The 20,426-nt window shown below is 56.2% G+C and overlaps 1 protein-coding gene across 4 annotated transcripts; it reads right to left on the bottom strand.

Annotated features, from left to right (window-relative positions):
- Positions 1-1,248: 1,248 nt before the first annotated feature.
- Positions 1,249-19,256, bottom strand: LHX6 (LIM homeobox 6). Of its 4 annotated transcripts, XR_010375612.1 has the most exons (11): positions 19,098-19,253; positions 18,446-18,586; positions 18,031-18,216; positions 17,828-17,949; positions 12,013-12,233; positions 9,259-9,359; positions 9,081-9,176; positions 6,930-7,104; positions 6,120-6,223; positions 3,637-4,329; positions 1,249-3,123 (listed from the first exon to the last, which is right to left on the bottom strand). XR_010375612.1 is itself a non-coding variant. In XM_064468389.1 (10 exons), the coding sequence occupies exons 1-10, from the start codon at positions 19,170-19,172 to the stop codon at positions 4,309-4,311; spliced, it is 1,242 nt and encodes a 413-aa protein (XP_064324459.1). In that variant the 5' UTR covers positions 19,173-19,253; the 3' UTR covers positions 1,249-4,308. The 4 variants fall into 4 exon arrangements, 3 of the variants coding, with proteins under 3 accessions (XP_064324459.1, XP_064324461.1, XP_064324460.1); XM_064468389.1 differs by having other exon boundaries at positions 1,249-4,329; XM_064468391.1 differs by having other exon boundaries at positions 1,249-4,329; positions 18,446-18,511; positions 19,098-19,252.
- Positions 19,257-20,426: the final 1,170 nt, after the last annotated feature.

Here is a 20,426-nt window from a genome sequence, read left to right as displayed (position 1 = left end):
ATCTTTGTCAGCACAAACAAAAATGGAAATAATCATTTAATCAGTCATGCTGAGAAAAAGCCATGGAAAAAAAGCAGACTGTACTCACAGTAATATTCCTGAGAGGTGTGTGGTGTAGTATATACACACGTTATTAAGCCTGAAAACAATTTGTTAAAAGGAGTGCCTCAGATTCAGTGTTGAAGTCATTCAAATCCATCTTAATCAACATTATTTTCCCAGATTTTAGTTAGCTGTCCTGGTGAATTCCTTTCCTCTCTTTTTGCTCAGTACTTTGATATTGATTGATCATTGTAATAACGTACACCAGAGGTATTCTTTAATGACTGGTTTGCTAACTAGGAAATTATATCCATTTACTACGAACGTTTGTTGAACTCTCCTGAAGCCAGAGTTTAACAAAATAATAAAAGAGGAAAACTGGGTGGGTTGCTGCTTGATTAGTAAGCCAGAAAGTATTTAAAAATAAAATAAAATGGAATTACATCATTTTCTGGATGTAAGTGCCAGCACTTCTACTTGCATTAACTTTATTTATTACACAAATAAGACATTTACAAAGCACAACATTAAAAGTATGTAACAAAACAGACATTGGTTTTACAAAAAAGTGCTTACAATTTAGTTTTACTTTTTTTAAAATAAATATTAGTCTTGACTGTCCACTCATTCAGAGAATTTTTTTTTTTAACCATTGTAGCCAAGACATGCAGAATTGCAACATGCTACAACAAAATGATTGGTGGATGGAATAAAACTGATGTGTCTATAGTTGGCATCCTACAGATATATCACTGATAGTAGTGCAGGATTGGTTCCCACTCCCCCGTCCCAACTAGTAAGTTGTGTAAGCACCTTTAGCTCGGGCATTGGGGTTAACCAGCATGAGCCAAAAAAACCCAAAATTGGTAATAAAACTGTAAACCGTTCCACTTTCAGACCCTAGCCGTATTTAGTTACCTTGTTAAACTCGAACGTAAAGCCTTTCACTGGCTATCTTCGTTGGATTTTGTCTGCAAAAGGTTTTGTAAATAGCAACTGGAAAAGTTTAGTACGTGGAGTCTGCATTGCTGCACCAGAACCCATCTGGCAATTACTGAATAAACTAAGAAAATTAGAATGATTTTGATTTTATTTTTTTTTTATCTACAGACAGGAGATGAATGCAAATGACCTGAGATAAGGTTTGGTTCAGTGGCAACAGTGTGAAATATGTTGTGAAACAATGTATTGAATAAATTAGAGGATTTCTTACATTCTTGGTACAGTTGAGTATTTTCCATACACATAATTAGCTCTAAAACTGCACAAGCTGAATTGCTTCCAGTTTTTGCAAACAATTTGGGCTTAATATAAACAGAGCCTGATTTCTGAATTAGCAAAGTTGCTCCTGGCTACTTGTGGGAGAAAGTGCCCCGGAGCAGAGCCCGCGTGGGGCAGTTCGCCCCACGGGTAGTGGTGAGCCCACTTCCACTGGAGGGAAGCACCTACGCTCCCTTGGCCCTCTGCTTTGCACTCCCGTCCTGTCAGTGGTATCAGTTACAAAAACTTGGATATACAGTACATTTCACAAGGGGTTGGTTTTTTTGATCAGTAACTAAGTTGATATTTAGCAGATACATATTTAATAGTTTCCATTTCATTGCACGGCCGAGACAGAAGAGAAATGCATCAAACCATCTTCTCCCTCAACAAAACAGTTGTGGAAATCTCAAGTACTGTGGGATGTCAGGTCAAGTTAGAGCCTGAAGTCTCTCCTTCAGTCTTAAATTGAATAGTTACCCATGCGTTTATGGCACCAATTCCACAACTAAATGATCATTAGGATGTGCGAGCACAAACGGAGAAGAAAGTTGGGCCCCAGTGACCCTGCCGACCACCACCAACATCTCAAGGCTATCGCACGCGGACATAATCCACTCCAACCTCCCGGTTACAACCGCTCCACCACCAACCAAGAAACGGAACACCCGTCCTGAGCTCATTGCTACAGACAAGGAGAAAAATGACTGCAATGGGTGCAACTTGTGACCGTCCCCTCCCTGACGGGACACTTCTGCAGCGGCGGTTCCAGTCAGGGCAGGCGTGCGGGAGCGCCTGGTCTCTGGCTACACACTGGAAATGGTTATTCGCACACCAGGAGGTGACAATAATACTTGGCGGACTTGATTTCCTCTCTCCTTTCAAAGGTTATTTTAAATTGGGAATATAGCTGCTAGCTTCTGGCTGCAATTAGACAGAATACTGGCCTAACTGTCCAAGGTGTTATCATCACACTCTCTCTCTCTCTGTATTTTTAAAATATGTATACACACACACACACAGAGCAGTATGTGTGTATACATATGTATTTGTTCCGACAGATATCAATGCACACTTGTATTCAGTTACTTCTCAAACAAAGAGACCTTGGTGGCCACCTCAGCAGACACCCACATCTCCTTAAGCCGCTCCCCGTGTGGCCGGAGCGGCGAGTGCGCCTCGGGGTTAGCTGGAGCCACGCGCCCGCCCGTCGGCGTCACGCGGAGCTCGGGGCCGCGGTCAGGAGGAGGTTTGCCGCGTGCGCAATACGGACTGGCCAAACCAGCGGGACGGCTGCCCACCCAGCCAACATCGGAGATTGATCCAGGATCTCCCAGAGAGAAAAAACACATGTATCTACAGTTTGAATTAAAAACAAGTTATGTAAGGGATGGATTCCTGTCTTCTGTTCCTCAGGCACAGTTCGGTCATATTACACACTAACTGTGGCTCATAGTAGGCTTTCACATTCTTGGAAATGCGGCCTCGCAGACACTCAGCAGCAAGACAGACCCGCGTGCTTCCATGGAGAGAGGTTTCATTTCAGACCTGCTCTTGGCTCGGTGCAAACTGAGAAGGGCTGGCAAAGGTTACTTGTTTACTTTTTGTTATTACCGTCAATGAAGGATCATTTCGGAGTTTTTTTCCTGATTTGGGGCCAGGCTGCCGAGCACTTCCTTTGCTGTTGCAATGAGCCCTGCAGCGCCTGCCCTGCTGGCAGCAGTCCTCCTGGGCTGCGCCTTCGTCCGAGGACTTGGCAGGAGCCACAGCTGTACTCCAGCAAGGGAGAACAACAGGAGGGCACAGGGGCTCAGAGCGACGCTGCCAGATAAAGGAATATGCCATCACCTTGCTGTCCACTCAGCTAGCCACTGTTCCTGCTGGCCTTACTGTGGTTTTCGCCCTTTTAACTGCTCTCCACTTTCTACCCCGCTGTTTCCACTAACTGAACTTGGGTCCGCACCAGGGAAGAACATTTCTACACCTTTATGGTTAGCTTCCATTGAGGATTTCCCAGTCCCAGAGTATGAAGTGTCTGAGAGTTTTATGTAGATACATTCTGAAATCACCCATTTGTGGTCCAATATGACTCCAAGGAAATAAAGTAGCTTGTTAATAAAGAACAAGAGTAAAAAATAAAAAATAAAAAAAAAAAGATTTGGCAGATGGCTGTGAGACGAGAGAGATATTCAGTGCTCTAAGAACGAGTCAGAAATCAAAAGCTTCAGAGTGCTAAACCTGGCTCTGCCACCAACCCCCATGGTTCCTATCCATTTTGGACATCTCAGTTTCCCCTCCTATAAAACATGGGGAAAAACACTAAGATTTACTTACCTTAGAGTGATCAAAGGACATGTGATTCTAAAGCACTTTGAGGAGGAAGAAAAACTGCCTATTTCCAGCTGGCATCGTGTTTTCCACTTAGTGGAGTCTCAGCTACCCGCGAGTTTGGCTCAGGAAGGTCTGTCTATATATCAAGTTGCTGAGCCAAAAAAGCCCATTTTCAGATTTCACACATGCAAGTGGAAATAAGGAGGGATGTCCGGGAACCGACAGCACGTCACTGGTGCAACAAGAGAATCAGGCCAAACCACGTAAATTCCTCCTTCCTTTATGTTCAGAGGTGATCATCAACCCCCCTGAGACTCAGCATGTTCTGGTTTGTTCATATTCCCATGGGTTTGGGAGCAAGATTTGCAAGCACAGTAGAGTCACTAATTTTGACTGTGTCTGGCATTGCCTTGGAGAGACTCACGGTCATTCTACAAGTCCACAAGAAACAAGTGAAAAAATGTAACTCTGCACTCAACATACACATACACAGAGTGTCGCTGGAGAAATAATAGTGGATGTTAGGTGCTGGTCAATGGCAATAACTGAGAATGCTGGATCTGAGTTTCTCCTGCATGACTGACAACAGTTGCCTTGGGCCGGACGCTGTGTTTCAGCGGCTGAGGGGCAGTGGTGCTGGTAGCGCCATGGGCAGATGAGGAAGAGTTCGCGCAGTCAATACTGAAAGAGGATGACCTAGTGGGAAAAACGGGAATTGAGCGTTAGCTGCTTTCACAGACAGACAGCCCTCGCAGTGGAAAAGTGTATTCAGGGACCAACAGACCAGACATGAGCCCCGCTGCGGCAACAGGCGCCCATGCAGCCGCTCCCCCACAGAAAAAAACCTGTCTGGAACCACTGTCTGTCCCGGAGCCGCCAGCCCTGCCCACAGAACGGAGCCGGCCGGGGAAGGCACGGGCGGAGGTAGCGGGACTGTGGCAGCACGCAGCCTGGGACAGAGGTGCACCTCCGGGCTCGCCTTTAGCTGTGAAACTGTATCACACTGGGCAACACACTGAAACCGGTATTTATTTGCTCTGTGCTACGGCAGCTCCCAAGAAAGATGAAGACCACTGCCAATGGTCCTTACTCTATTTGCCTCACTTGCTGATCATCACAGGCTTCCCTCAAACCGCTGTACCTCGCTGCTCTGTAAATACAGTGTCTGCCCTTGCCATCGTGAGGGGAAGCAGCCGCTGAGCTGGTCACAACTCAGTCTCCCGCAGCCGCTGCGTTGGGTACCCCGAAAGGAGTGTGTTTGTGGGTGGTGTCCCAGTGCAGAGGGAAACAGAGCCTTAGCGTTTAGGTGTTTTCTCAGGATGGCGGCTATCACTGGTTTAAAAAAATTTCAGATGTGGAAAAAGAGGTTTCTTCAGGTTTCAGGAATTCAACATGCAAGTGATTGATTGGAAAAGGAGATGGTTGGGGGGGGCGGCTCCATGACCAGAGAACCCAGTTCTGCAACAGCTGCGAGCAAGTAATTGCATTTATATCACAGAGACTACTTGCTGCAGTGAAGTTTCTCTGAATGACAGCACTGGGACTGTGTAATATTTTCTGAAAACTCTCCAGCTCACTGTGCAGATACCATGACAAAATGGTAGCATTTCAACTCAAAAAATATTCATCCGTACCCCTGCATGTGCTTATCAAATCAGACCGCAATAATCTGCAGATGCTGCACTGAATAGAGAGCTTTGGAAAGAGATTCCGAGAAATTCTAACAGTAAAGACAAAAGCTAAAACCAATAAAAGTTGCCAAAGGCTTGGTGTTTCCTCAAAACAAAGCCCCTTGAATTGGGATCCTAAATAAAATCTTAGGAGCCTAAGCATATTTCAGAAGTCTTGCCCCTACATAAGCTGTGTGTTAGAACAGCTACTTTAAGTGCTGAGCAGAAAAATATCAATATGCAATATTGTTTCCTGGCCAGACATTGTGAAACAACATTCCTACTTCAGATATTGTAACAGCCAGTTGTTATTTTTTTAAGCAATACTGGAATCCCCAAGAAATGAATCTTTCTTATTAACTCACGGAAAACTGGAAAATCATCACATGCTAAAGGTGTCCCCCCCCCACACTGTTAACAGGCAGTTGCTGTTTGCACTGACAACGCGTGCGGGCAGCTGAGGAGCGGAGCGGGAGAACGGAGCTCGCTGCACGTGGGAGCGGGAGAAACCAGAGAGAGAGGAGTTCAGGCAGGAGGATGTCAAAAGCCTTTAGTGAATGCAGGCACAGCATCCCAGCACATCACAACAACGAGGGGTAATTAGCGAGGAACAAAGTGATGCCATTTTGGCCAACAGTTGGCACATCAATCCAGGGCCACCAAAATTAAGAAGAGACACATGAGCAGGTGACAGCTGCCAGAGATCATGGAGAAGCAGTGATGCTGACAAGAGGCGGCAGTGGTAATGATGTTACACAAAAATCTTTGCTACAGTTGAGGTTTGGCCCCAAAGCCTGAAACAGGGACTACAATTACCTTCTCACCCCTATTAGATAGTGGTCCTTCCATGTCTGCTTTGAGGTGCACTGGTGGAGCAGTGTAGGGAAGTCTACAGTGCACTTGTCCACACTGTACCTGACCTGTGGATGAGAAGAGGCTTCAGCCTCTGTTACTACAAACAACACACGCCCTGCAACCGGCACGGTCAGGCTTCCACCAGGGAGCAGCTCGGGACACGCGTGGAAGAAGATTTGCCCAGTGGATCAGGCGGAGGCACAGCAGGAGCCACGTTTTGCTACGGCCGCGTGGGCGAGGGACGGGAAAAGCCTGACAGGAGTCACGGAGCCAAAACCTCTGTCCAGGCATGGCCAAAGCTGCCTGCCACTAACAAATGATTCACCGGCACTTGGCAACTGTTAGAGAAAGCAACTCTGATCTTGTGAGCAGGAAGGAGACCACTTGACCACTGCGCTCAACAGGGCACATTCATGCCTCTTCTCCATGACAAAGAAAACACAAGGAGGGCCAAGGACCAGTCCGGTAAACTGGGGCAGTGACTTCCCTGGGGATGAGGTATGGAGGGAAAGAGGCTGCAGCAGCCTCCTCTCCCCTCCTTCTGTCATCTGGGGCTTCACTGTAAACGGCCCTTCAGAAAATCCCAAGACAAAGTCCCTCAGATCACGAGCAGGAGGAGGAGGAGCACGTGCACCAGCCACGCACCCGCAGTACAAGGGTGTTTTTGACAGCGCTCTGTGCTGTGGCGCTACCGCCTGCTCCCGGGGAGCGCCCCGCTGCCCTGCCATCCCCAGGCACCCCGCTGCCAGAGCCCTGCGAGCCGGCACTTACTTTCTATGTATCCATGCAGCGTCACCATCCGGGCCCGCTCAGGGCTGCTGAAGGGCGAGTAGTGAATGTCATCGGAGAGTGAAGAAGGGATGCGGGATGGGGGGGCTCCCGAGGGTGGCACCGTGTGCTGGGGGGTGTGTTTTTTATGGCGGGCTCTGCAGTTTTGAAACCAAACCTGAAACAAAAGCAGTGAACCCTGTGTCAATGGTGAGACAATTAGATTGAAGTGTGGTCCTTCACCAAGACCCTGTGAGGGGTGTCTCTTCCAAATATTTTAAAAAGGAATCAAATTTAGAAATCTGCATGCTGAAAGACCTCACCAGCATTCCATCAGCTTCCGTAGCTTTGTTTTACACTCACTGAAGAGTTTTGTCTCAAGATAGTAGAGACTTTAGGGTGCCCCAAGTGGCATCTCTACTATTGATTCATCTTGGTCAAAACCAAGGCTGTTCTTTATTAGGGTAATTAAAACTTTCAAGTTTGTCGCAGGAGTCACTGAGTAAAACACCCTAACTAGGTGATGCAGAAACTCACATTAATGATCGCACTATTCTCTTTTACACTAAAATCATTTTAATGGCAAGCTGCTTCCTGAGCTCGAAGGGCTGTGAAAGCCCTTGGGAACAGCACCGTACCAGCCACGGGAGTGGCCAGGCAGAAATACCCCTGGGCCTGGGCTTTGGCTGGGTTCATCCCTCCCTGCAGGCAGAAACCCTCGTCTCTGCATGGCTTCCACAGCAAATGATGGGAGCACCTTTCAAGGTCTTATTTAGATTTTGACCTTCAACCCCAGCTAGCCTGGCCTAAAAGCACAGCTGGTATCAGCTCGGAAATGCATGAGCGTTGGCAAGACAAGAGACAAGGGGAAACACAACTGAGTAAAAGCTTAGCCTAGGAGCAGATTAAAGCAATATTGTTTTAATCACTTGTGGTTTATTGTATTCAGAACCTACATCAGCAGAACATTAAGGCTGAGAAAGGAGGGCACTGTGGGATACAGCCCTACTCCATCTGAGCAGCAGGTATGAGCCCTCTGACCATACCTCACTGCTCTAATTGAAGGAATAGTTAGGGGATTACATGCTAGAGTTAAACATGGATGGAGGGGGTTCTATGCTAATGTGGTGATTTCTTTCTTATGCCTTAATTTTTGAAAGATAGCTGCAAGTAAAAGTCTTCGAGGCTGAGAGAAGATCAGCTATCTGAGGCCACGCATGCTGGATCAGAGAGAAGGAAACAGTCATAAGCATTTGACAAATTGTTTCCTGTTCAAAGCGCCTTTAAAAAATATCCACATAAAAAATAACCCAGTGTGCAGACTGCTTGATCTTTAGCTAAATGAAGAATCTCAATAACTGAGGCTCGAGCCAGACTTTCACACACGAATATAAATGTGTCATTGGCAAAACAATCCTGGATGAAAGCTCTAAATGTACTTTAATCGCTCATGTTTTTATTGTAAGCAGAAAGTATGTCAGCAGAACATTACAGTGAAGAGTATAAATGTCACCAGGGAGCAAAGCTGGGCTGTCCATGGGGACAGCGAGCTGGGAGTTGCAGAGGGGACGCTTCTCAGTCCCTACACCACTGCTCTCCCTCCCCTCCTGAACAGCACAAGCACAGGGACTTTCCTGCAACCGCTTCCCCTGGGGCTGCAAAACCCCTTTTTCTTTAAACTTCTCAGTCCCAGCGCTTCCCGAAGCAGCTGGCTCTGCCGGCTCCTAGCGGGGACGGCGGCCAGGGGAGCGCTCGCGCTGCCTGTGCCTGCTGTCAGGGCAGAGTACAGAGCGCTGGGGTGGCATGCTTGCAGCAGCTTTCCCACCCAGCAAGTTATTGGGACTGGCTGGGGCTGTAAGTTTGGGGATTTTTCTTTTTTATTGCATCATAAGAGGGAAAAACAAATAGAAAACCCACAAGCAAGACAGGAAGGCCGGTGCTGGCATCACAACGGGACCCGGTGAAGCCAACACACCAGTGAGGCAGCGCGAAGCTGCTGGACGCAGCAAGTCCTGGGGTCGATGTGTGGGAGCATGGGGCTACAGGGACATGAGCCCTGTCTAGAACCACCCTTTTGGTGCACATCCTCTGCCCCCCTTCCTCAGCCCTGCTCAGCCGATGGTGCCCGCACCCTGCCCGCCCCCAGCCCCTCACCTGAATGACTCTCCGACTCAGCCCCGTCATGTCCGCCAGCTTCTGAAGCGTTTGCGCGTCGGGGTTGTTGTCCTGAGCAAACTGTGCCTGCATGACCTGGGAGGGGAGAGGAGAAAGGGGCTCAGGATGAGGCCAGGGAGCTGCGGCCCCTCTGGCCGCCCCGGCGCATCCCCGCTACCTGCAGCTGCTCGGCGGTGAAGGAGGTGCGGGCCCTCTTGGCTGGCTTCGGCTGGCTGTCCTGCTCCGAGGGCACAGCCCCCTCCAGTGTGATCCCGTTGCCTACAAGAGAGAAGCCCTGTGTGCCACGGATCAGAAACTCTCCTGCCCACCTGCCTGCCGGACCAGGGGACAACACCCCTGGCATCGCGGCGTGGGGCACCCACAGCATCCCTTGCTGGGAGCAGTAGCAGTAAGAGCGGAGCCAACACTGCCACTTGGGAGCTGCCCCGGGCTGCTGAGCCTCTCCAGGAGACACCAGTGGCCCCGAGGAGTGTACCACTGAATTAAGAAAAATGCAGCAAGTTGGTGGAAGAAGCGGGGTATGAGGGATGGGGAAACGGCAACAGGAAGATGGATTTCGAGTGATGTCCCACTGGCCCTGACTCGCGGTCACCACTTGGCCACATCCTCCAGCGAGCAGCCTCAGAAGGGGACCCTGCCTCTGCTGGGCTCACCAACATCCATCACTCCTGCCCCATGCTGCTTCCCGTGACCCTGTCTTCCCCTGCGGGCACTGCCTCCTCCAGTCATTTGATTTGCTCAATGTGTCAATGGGGTCTTTGCTCCTTTCCCTGGCCCCAAATCCTCACGGCACCCCGACCTCCTACTCCTGGCTCCCAAAGCAGCAGCAGGAGCTTCACTGTCCCCACGGCCTCGAGGTGCCCACACTCTGAGCAGCAACCACGCTAAGAGGGACATGCCAAGGAGGGACTGTCCACCCACTTGCCACACGCAGCGTTGGGGCAAGCCCAGCCATGCTTACGCAGCTATGGGGGGTCAGCCAGAGCTGGGGTCCCTCACTCCTCGCTGGGGTCCCCGCTGTAGCCCATGTCGTGCCCGGCCTGGCTGCTCTCGGTGGTGTGGGTAAAGCACCAACAAGTGATGGATGAGGGAGGATGCCTGAGCGGGGCTGGCGCTCGCCCCGCTCCCAGGATGCGCCTGCACAACCCGGCGCTCGCTCTACAAGCTGGACTGAGCTGTGATTGTCTTGGCTTGAGTTGAAGGACTTTCTCATATAGTTTGACTTGTTCTTTTAGGATGATGAATGGGACTCTGACTTCAGCAACATCTGTTTATTTTTCTTGTATGTAAAACCTCATGTGCAGAAGAAATTGCTGGGTAATTACTGGAGGGGGGGGGGGGAGCGCAGCCCTCCAACTCCACAGCAACTGCAGCTCTCCAAAGCGATCCCATCCCCTTCTCAAAACTGGGGGACGCTTGGACACAGGTACCCACGCAAAACGCTTGCCTTGTGCCCCAGCACTGCGCCAACATCGTGGGGCTCAGCCCAAACCAGCAGGACCATACAAGCAGCAGCAAACCCATCGCCCCAGTCCTCAGCTGGGGTAACAGCTCTGTGGGAACCCCAGCACCAGCCCCTGCAGTCCTCACACAAGCTTGCTCCTCCAGGCCACACAGCTTCTCCCCCTCCATCCCTGCTCCCCGCTGCCTTGCTCACACCACCGCAGCAGCCAACCATATGGACCAAGATGCCGCAAACTGCCTCCCAAGCCGAGACCCTCCCAGCCCAACCGGGCACTCTGTTTTCATCCTCTTACTCAAACACTGTAAACAGAAACACTGATTATTTTCACATCAGGTTGTTAATGATTTCCACATGCTGCACAGGCCAGGACATGGCATTTGCCTCCTTGTGCCCCCCAAGCACTAGTGAGGGTCATGAGGGCTGGAGTCCTGCTCCCAGCCAGGGGCAATGCCCCAGCACAGCTCCAGTCCCAGCAGGTCCTGGGCACAGGGGCCCATGGAAAGGCAGCCCCCGGCACTTCCCTCAGTGACTCTGCAGCTGCACAGCATCCCTGGGTAACCTCCCCTTGCCCGGTGCAACACCCACGTGATAAAAGCAAACAGCCTCACAGACTCCACGGCCATCGCTCGCCACAGGTGCGAGTACAGGAGGGAGAGGGACCAAGCCTTGGCCACAACCAGCAGGGCAGGACCTGGCCAGGCTCCCTCCCGCCCAGGCACGGCCGAGCCCAGGTGGCTGCCTGCTCCCTGAGCTACGATCGCTGCCGTGTCAACATATCTCAGGTGCTTTCCGATGCAGGACAGCTCTGGCACTGCCTGGCCTCCCCATGTACCACGTAGGACTAACCCCACTCATTCATTCCTCTGAGCATCTCTCTAGCTGCTGCCTCGCAGAGGGTTGGGGCTGGGCTGTGCCCGAGGGGAGGGAGGTGCTGTGCTGCGTGACCTCGGTGTCACCAGCCCAGCCCCAGAGGAAGCGAGGCTTGATTGGGAAAGCAGAGTCTGGCCAGCTGCTCGTGGCATGCCGCGGTGAGGACGGCAGCACACGGCGCGGTCCAGCTGGGAGCGGCGCGTCCCCGGGCGGGCAGGGTGGGTGGAAAATGATGGGAAGGTTTTGTCGGATCGCCAGCTTTCCCACCTTCTAGATTTATGACTCACAGCCTCAAAATCCCAGTGGCTTCCTCACTCGCTGCACGCACCGCGCCAGGCTGCGTGGGACTGAGGGCTTGTTCCCGGCGTTGCCCGTGGCACACGGGTCTCCCATGAGCCGCCGGTGCTGCCAGCACATCAGCCACCCCCAGGAGCCCTCTGCCAGCCCAGGGCCTCACACTCAACACCCCCTGGGCCACCCATCACCCCCATTTGGCGACAACAGGACCAACCCCAGCACCCTATAATGGGGGTCAGCCCAGGACGAGGCTGTGACCGCGGCGTTGGGGCTGCATACCGTTTTCTGCCGCTCGCTTGAGGTTCTCTATCATGGTGTCGTAGTGAATCCGGCACAGCACCTTCTCCTCCACCAAGCCGAACTCCTCGCCGGTGGAGAGCTGCCGCTTGCAGGAGAAGCAGGCGAAGCAGGCGAGGTGGTAGGCGTTGCCCCGCGCTCGCCGCACCCAGTCGCTGGCGTAGATCTGCCTGCCGCAGCGGGCGCACTTTGTACCAAACCGGCTGCGGGAGGAGAAGAGGCAGGGTGAGGGCAGGCAGGGTGAGGGCAGGCAGGGTGAGGGCAGGCAGCACAATGCGGGGTGTGGGTGCTGTTGCCAGCCCTAACACTTGCCCCGTCCAGCCCAAACCCCAGAACGCTGATGCAGGGAAAGGGCTGCGATGAAACCGCCCCACCGGTGCCGTTCCCCCCACAGCAGGGCAGCGTGGGCAGCGGCGTGGGCAGCAGCAGGGTGTGACTCGCCGTGCCGCCGCGGCGCCAGACCTGACCGAGGGGCTGAGGTGACGCAGCGCCATGAATCAGCCTCCAAGCCCGTGGGCTTTTTATTTTGATAACAGCCAGTGTGAGACTCGCATGGAAACTGTGTCAGAGCCCGTTCTCTCCCATTGCCATAAATCAAAACATGTGTTTTCTCCTCACACGTACAGATGCATGCATCTGCTTTTCCTCCTACGAGGAGGTCTCCTTGCTGCGAGAGGACGATGATCACGCTTGAGTGAGTTATGCTGGAAAGTAGCTCGGTGCAACAAAGAGGCAACAAGACAAGCCAGGATCCCCGCGCTGGGTGCGGGGGGTTTGCATACCCTTCTGAGAAAGCCCCCTTTCTGCCAGGACGCTGCCAGCCAAGGGCGGGCGGTGGACAGGGAGCAGCAGCCAGCGCCTGCCAGGAGGCGCTGCCCACGGTGCAGGCAGGGTCAGGCACGGCCTTGGTTTGGCTTCTGCCTTTTAGTATTACTGCAGCTTAAAAAAAATAAATGCAACGAGCAGGAGCAGCAAGAGCAGCAGCAGAGAAGCGAGCATCGCCTCTGTCACCGCAGAGCTGGTGCCGGCTCTGACACAGCCCTGACTGCAGCTGCTGCTCTTCCCTTCCCACTGCCTCGGACTCCCCGGGGAGCTCCCCGCGGCCCCCCGCTGCAGCCAGGCCCCACACACTCCCAATCCCCGCACCGGCCGGGGAGCGGAGCCGCTGCCGCCCCTGCCCGAGCAGCTCCAGCATCTCTCAGCGCAGGCACAAAGCACCAAGAAGAGACGACCGCGCCAAGCGGCAGGAGCCACCCCGCACCGCAAACCCCTCGGTTCCGCTTGGCCAGAGCAGCCCCAGCCGCTGCGGGCAGGCGGTGGAAGAGCCCAGGTCGGCCCACCGCAGCCAACGCACGCTGCCCGCGCCCAACCCCGTGCCGCAGAGCTGCTGCCCGCCGTGGGCTCAGCGAGATGCAGAAAGACTGTCCTGTGCTGGAATTACTAATTGCAAAACTATTTGGGAGGAAAAGAAAGGTTTAAATTTTTCAGCCTGACCATAGCTGACAAAAAAAAAAAAAAAAAAAAAGGGCTGCCTCAGAGAGGACTTTTCTGTGTTGAAATTATACAGACTTAGCTAAGAGACTTCACTAATTTACTTCAGATGAGAACATTGTAAACTGACTTTGTGCCAGCTAGTTTATATAAACGCACAAACAAAAGAACTGTATTAATTTTTTATTTAGAAGTAAAGATCATTCCTGTAAATCGAATTACTTTGAACAATGTGCTATGTAAACAGTTGTACTTGCTGAACGGTATCAAACGAGGGGCAGGCATACCCGAGCTAATAGCACGTGGTAATCGCCGCTCCCCGCTCGGATCATAGCCTGCTGCGGGGAGGGGGAGCTTGGCACGGCACCTCCGGGACAGAGGGGAAACTGAGGCACAGGGCACTGCGCAGGAAAGCTCACACATCGCCATCACGCGTTAGCTGGGATCTGGGGGAGACACGCAGGTGGCCCCAGACCCACAGCACAGTATCCCCCTGGGGCCAGGTGGGACCCCCAGGTTGGTGGCGGTTCCCAGGGAGCAGGGGCTGCCGAGGGCACAGGGGGTCCCGGCGCTGCAGCAGCCAGCGCAGGCTGTCCCCGCAGAGCCACGGTGTGGGCAGCGCCCGGCGAGAGGCCAAGCCTGGGCAGGCAGGCACGGGCACGGGGGCTGCATGGGATGAGCCACCGATGCTGTGCCCACAGCTCATGGCCAACACCTGCCTCTGGCACCAACTGCAGCAACAGGGTGTTACAGAAACCAGTCTGAGCCGGGGCCAGGCGCAGGCACCCGCCATCACCCAACAGACACCGCCACCACAGGGACCACCAGCGACGCAGGAACGGGGAGAAAAACACCTGCGAGCAGCCTACCCTGACCCATCACCACTGGAAAGAACAGCTCAAAAATAAAACAGACTTTAGTTCACCGAGCTCAAAGGGCAACGATAGCCCAAAGAGACCTGTCCGCTCGGGGCGGCAGAGCACCAGGCGAGGGGGTCCCCGTGGCTCCTACCACCCGCCCAGCAGGGATGCAATGCAGCAGGAAACACAGAGCCAGAGGTTTTCCCCAAGCCCAACACTGCAGCGCAGGTCAGGGCATCGCCAACATCTGCCAGAGCCATCAGCTCATGCCCCACATGCGTGGTTTGTGGTCGGAGGAGCGGATGCTGCCAGCTCGCCATGACGGTTAGCGCCAGGAGATGGAAACTCCCAAAAAATTTACCAGCAAAGACTCACCCAGAGAGACTCATCCCAGAGAAACTCATCCCCCAGGGCTGGCTGCAACATCTGGGGCATGGGAAGAGCAGGGGCAGGACGCCCTGGTGCGTCCTGGCTCTCACACACCACTTGTACCCAGGTGTTGCAGCTCCCGGATCCCTGCTGTCCCTCCCCGCAGGCAGGGAGCGGGTGAGGGAAACAGTGCCCAGGGCCACAGCTCCAAATGTCCCCATCGCCTCCTCTGCCTGCTCTGTAGGAAGCCCCTAGCACAGCCCCCAGATCAGCTGCCGCTTCCCGTCATCATCCCAAACCGCACAGCAAGCCAGTGGCGAGTTGCCGCAGCGAGTCCATCTCCATGCTGAGCAATGGTGGTGCTCAAGCGGGAGCATCATCCCGGTGAGACACGATGGCAAGGGGCGACGGATGGAGGCCACCTGGGCTGCAGCAGGGCTGTGGGCACTGGCCCACCCGTGGGTCACAGATTTTTGCTGTCCCAGCCACCAGGGACACACAGCGCGGCCAGCGACCCCATGCTCGCATGCCCAAGGGCTGCCCAGCGAGGCTGGGAGCCACGGGGGTCACAGCAGGGTGCCGTGGGAATCATACCAGCATCACACCAGGCCTCCCTGTGACCACAGCCGTAGGAGCTTGGCCGTGAGCAGCCCTCGCATTGCCCGGGAACACAATGTTCTGCTCAATGAGCTCCAATTTTAATTTGGTTCTCCTCAAAGCGCTGGAGCCCTGGATGCCAAATGCAATTATTTGACAAGACACAGGAAACAGCAGCGTTTGCTTAAAAAATGCACATAAGGCCGTGGAGCCACGGCAGTGCCAGCACTTACGCAGCCCCTCACGTGAACAGGGAAAAGAAGGTTGGACAGACCAGGCCAAAACATGCTCGCTGTCGGGCAGCGGTGCCTGCCCGGCAGCGGGGCAGTGCCTGTGGATGGCCCCCCAGCCCCGGCCGCCCGCGAGCAGTCCCGACTCCCAGGGAATTAACTCTGGTGCGATAAAAGCTGCCGCGCGCTCCACACAGAGCGCATCCCGCGGCCCCTTCCCATCTGCCTTGGCTCCAAAGACCCGCACGTGTTAGGATGGGGTTTCTGCTTTGCTTTTTTTTAAAAAAAGCAGAAAAACAAAAGACAACCTGCATTCTTTATATGTAGCAAATAATAAATAATAGAAAAAAAAAATTTCAAGAGTCAGATTTGTCCTTTGCCAAGTACCGGGTCCCAGCTGGCCCGGGCTCGCCAGGCTGTGGCTGGGATGCTCCCGGGGGCTGGGCGAGTGGCCCCCGAGATGGGTTTGCCAGGGATCGCCGCGGGGTTTCTGCCCTGACCCGCCCCGGCCGCGGCGAGCAGCCCCCTGCTGCAGACCGGCACCGGGGCTCACCCGGGCGGGCTCTGCCGCGGCTGCCCTCGGGGGCGGCGGGAGCAGCCGGGGGTCGCAGGGAGCCCCGCGGCCCAAAGGAAAATTAAAAAAAAAAATTTTTTTTTTAATTTTAAAAATCTAAGCCATATTTTTCGGGAAAAGGGCAAGTGCGGAGCGCGGTCTGGGAGCTCCCCTACCCCCCAAAGCAGCTGCCCGGGAACCGGGGGCGTCCTGCGGAGCCTGCGGCCGTTTTCGTTTTGGTTTTCCTTTGGCATCCCCGGTGCCGGCGGCGGAGACCCCGCGCCGCGGCCGCTCCGGGGGCTTCTGGCTAAAGGGGCGCTTCTGAACAGCTGTTATTCGCTGTATTTGCTCGAAAGCAATTTAGGGATCCAGTCGCTACTTTAAAACCGCCTTTAGAAACGTCTACTCTTATAAAAAAAAAATCATTAACAGCGTCGGAACGGTTATTAATCAACGAAAAACGCTGAAAGTGCCCCGAAACAGCAAAAACGGTGCCGCGGACCTCGCAAAACCTTTCTGCCGAGAGTGAAGGAAATTTCGGGGAAACGGCCAAAATAGAGCCGTTTAAAAAAATAATCACAATAACAAGAGGGTTGAGCGCGGGGCCGCGCGATCCCGCGGGGACGGATCCGGCTCCCGGCAGCTCCCGCACCCGCTGCGGGACCCCGCGGCGGCACCGAGCCCGGCGGGGACCGGGGCTCAGCTCCGATTTAGCCAGTATTTGGAGACCCTCACAATAAAAAATAAATAATAAAAAAAAACGCTAGAGAAATCTCAGAAGGTTTTTCCTCCCGAGCCTACAGCACCTTTGTCCGCCGAGGGACCCCGACCCGCTCCGGCGGGGCCGGAGGATGCTGCCGAGCCCCCCGCCGGGGCCGTTCTCCGTTCTCATGCCGGCCCGCCATTCCCCTTCCTCCCCGGGACAACCAGAATTCCCTCATCCAGACGAGAAGGGGAAAACCAAAGCGGGCAGCTCTGATGTTTAGCTAAACCCCCGTGAGGAGCTCGGGATCCTCCATCCCCTCACGCCGCTCTTTTGGAGGAAAATTCATGGTTTAAGGTTTCTAGCCCAAAAAGCCGTCGGAGCCAGGAGCAGCCTCCCTGCGGGACGCGCTCGCGCGGGGGATGCGGGTCGGGTCCGGCCCGGCCGCAGGGACTGGCGCTGCCGGGAATGCCCCTGGGTCCCGGAACACGCTCCCGCCGAGGGCGCTTCGGCGGCTCCGGCTGCGGCCGGGGGTTCCTAAACAGCCGCCCGGCACCGCAGAGCCTCGGGCACACGGTCGCCCTCCTGGCAGAAGCCTTCAACCAGCATTTCCCCAGGCGAGGGGACAATTTCCCCACCCACCCCCGTCCCGCACGGAGCCGGCGCCCAGACGCTCCCGCCGCGGGGCCGATGGGCGTCGGGACTCGGGGCGGCCCGTACGGCCCCGGCTGCGGGCGAGGGGGGGGCCACGGGCACCCCGGCAGCGAGGCGGGGCGGGGGAAGAGGGGGGGGCAGGAACCCTTCCGGGAGGTGGTGTAGCTGCACCCCAAATCCCCTTTCCCCCCACATGCCCCGAGGGGACGCCTCCCCCCCGCGCGGCTCCGGGGAGCCCGGCGGCCTTTTGCAAACCTTCCCCCCGGCAGCACCCGTCCGCAGGCGGCGGGGATTCTGGCTCCCCCCTCCTCCCGGAGCTGCCCCCCAGCCCGTCCCCTACCTGAAGTAGTCCATCTTGCAGAAGATCTCCTTGTTCTTGATGTAGCAGCTGTGCTGCTGCCGCAGCGAGGTGCGGCACACGGAGCACTCCAGGCAGCGGACGTGCCAGATGAGGTTGTTCACCTGCGGCAGAGAAGGGGCTGAGACCCGGGGCCGCCCCCCGGGGCCGCCCGCCGCCCCCCGCCAGCCCCCGCCGCCGCTCACCTTGAGCAGGTACCGGTCGAGGATCTCCAGCCCGCAGCTGGAGCAGACGTTCTTGCCGGCCGACGGCGTGGAGGAGGAGGAGGAGGATGGCGGGGAGCAGACGGACGGTGTGGAGGGCGTGCTGGGAGCCGAGCGGGCGTCCTCCTTCTCCAGGGCGCCGGGTAGCGGCTCCCCGTCGGGCTGCGACTGCGGGCAGAGCCGCCGCGGGGCCGTCAGCCGGGGCCCCCGCCGTCCCCCGCAGCCCCGGCCCGCAGCGTCCCGACGGGGCCCCACAATCCCGGCCCGGAGCGTCCCCGCAACCCCTGGCCCGCAGCATTCTCGCAGCCCCGGGCCGCAGCAGCCCTGGCCCGCAGCATCCCCGCCTCCCCAGCCCGGAGCATCCCCGCAGGTCCCCGCAGCCCCCGGCCCCGCTTACCATGGTGCGGGCGTGCGGGTCGAGGCAGCGGGCGCTCCCCTTGGGCAGCGGCTCCGGCGGCATCACCTTGCGGGAGAGAGCGGGAGAGGGAGGCTGCGGCTCCATGCGCCGGGCGAGCGCGGGGCACCCTATATAAACCGCCTCAAAACAATAAATAAGAACTTTCTAGTGGCCATTTAAATCCTTTGCAACAAAAGCTGCGTCTCTTTAATGAAGCAATTTGAATGTGGATTGAATTCTCTCCCTGCCTGCACTTAACCCGGGCCTCTTGAAGTAATCGCTCGGTTCCCATGCGAGCCAAAGCGCTGAAAAAACCCCACAAACTACCTGCAATTAGAAATTGCCGTAAATGCCCGAGATAAGAGGTACCCAGAGTGTCAATTCCGGCTGTCAATCAGGGAATCCATCAGGCCACCCAAAGAATTGCAAATTTGATTTTTTTAATGGTAGTAATTAAAAATCGAAATTCTTCCCCCTCTCCCTCCGCCGAGCACAAAACGCCCCAGAAAACGCCGGGATGGAAAATCCTCGCCTCGGGCGCGGGAAGCAGCGAGCGGCCCCGGCCCCAGCCCCGGTACCGGCCCGCCCCGCGGTGCCCGGCCCCGCTCCCGGCCCCGCTCCCGGCCCCGACGGCAGCACCGGCGGCGCTCACCTTGCCCGCCTCGGCGCCGGCCGGGGCGCGGCGGCCCGGGCCCCGGGGCTGCCCGCCCTCATGGCTCCGGTGCATGGGGCGGGCGCGCCCCGCTCCGCCCGCCGCCGCCGCCGCGCTCCGTGCCCGCGGGCGGCGCGTCCCGCGGCCGCGGCAGGAAGGGCGGGGAGCCGCGCCGGCCCCGCTCCCCCGCCGGGGGCGGCCGCGGGCCGGGCAGGAAGCGGCGCCCCCCCGCCGCGCCCCGGGGGCCGCCCGCCCCGCCGGGCCCCGCTACCTGCGGCGGCGGCGGCACCGGCGGCGGCCCCGGCACCGCCCGCGGGCGCGGCGGGGAGGCGGAGGGGGGGGGGAACACACACACACGCACAGACACACGCGACGGGACACCCGGCCCGGTCCTCCCCCGCCGCACACGGGCACTGCCCGCCCCGACGGGGCGCACGGACCGGGCCGGTCCCGGGGCAGCGCCGCCCCGCACCGGCCGCGGAGCCCCCCCCTCCCCACGCGGGGCGGGATGGGGTGCGGTGGCGGGGATCGCACCCACCGCCGCGGCGCCTCACCGCCCGCCGCTGCCCGGCCTTCATTAGTAACCTGATAATTCCCCAGCAAAGCCCCGGCAGCGGTTCCACCACGGAGTAATTGCAGGACGGTAACGTGAGCTGATGGCGGCCGGGGATGGATCCTCGCCGTTATTGATTTTGACAGCTAAATTGTTAACCGAGAGGGAAATCAGATGAAAGCCATTTTAGAATAAATACAAGACATTAGGTTTAAACATTGAGGTTGCAAGAAAGGCCGAGAAACCCCTAGGAAACTCAGCCCAAGGCCCGCTGCTCGTCCTCCCCTCCGCAGAGGAAGGCAGAGTGGCAGGGGGACACGCACAAGTGCGGAGGAGCGGTGCTGAGAAAGGGCAATTTAAACCACTCGTCCACGCTGGCGGGGTCTGAATTAGCTCCGACTGCTCCAGAAGAAACACGTAGGAGTTTTCACGGACACAGCCACGAAAGCTGCCTGCCCCCCTGCACAGCGCCGGTCAGAACAGGGCAATGCAGGTTTTATTTGCATCTGAGCGCGGCGCAGGGCCGCTGCCACGGCACACCGCAGCACGGGAACACTGACAGCTTGCTCTTATCATTACAGACCAGGTGCTCTGAGCACTGCAAAGGCAGAACAGGGTTAGGAAGGGGGTGGCTTCAGCCCAGCCTCTGCCCTTCCCCAGCCTCGGGATCAAGTCTTGGCGCTGTGGGCAGCCGCTCTCCCGCCCTCACTGCCTGCTGCGAGCGGGATGATCTCCAAAGCGCGAGTTGCTCAGCTGCCTGCCCCAGAACTTGGCCC

Source organism: Phalacrocorax carbo, chromosome 18, assembly GCF_963921805.1.
Source record: "Phalacrocorax carbo chromosome 18, bPhaCar2.1, whole genome shotgun sequence".
NCBI lineage: Eukaryota > Metazoa > Chordata > Aves > Suliformes > Phalacrocoracidae > Phalacrocorax > Phalacrocorax carbo.
This window is presented reverse-complemented; position numbering and strand designations above follow the sequence as displayed.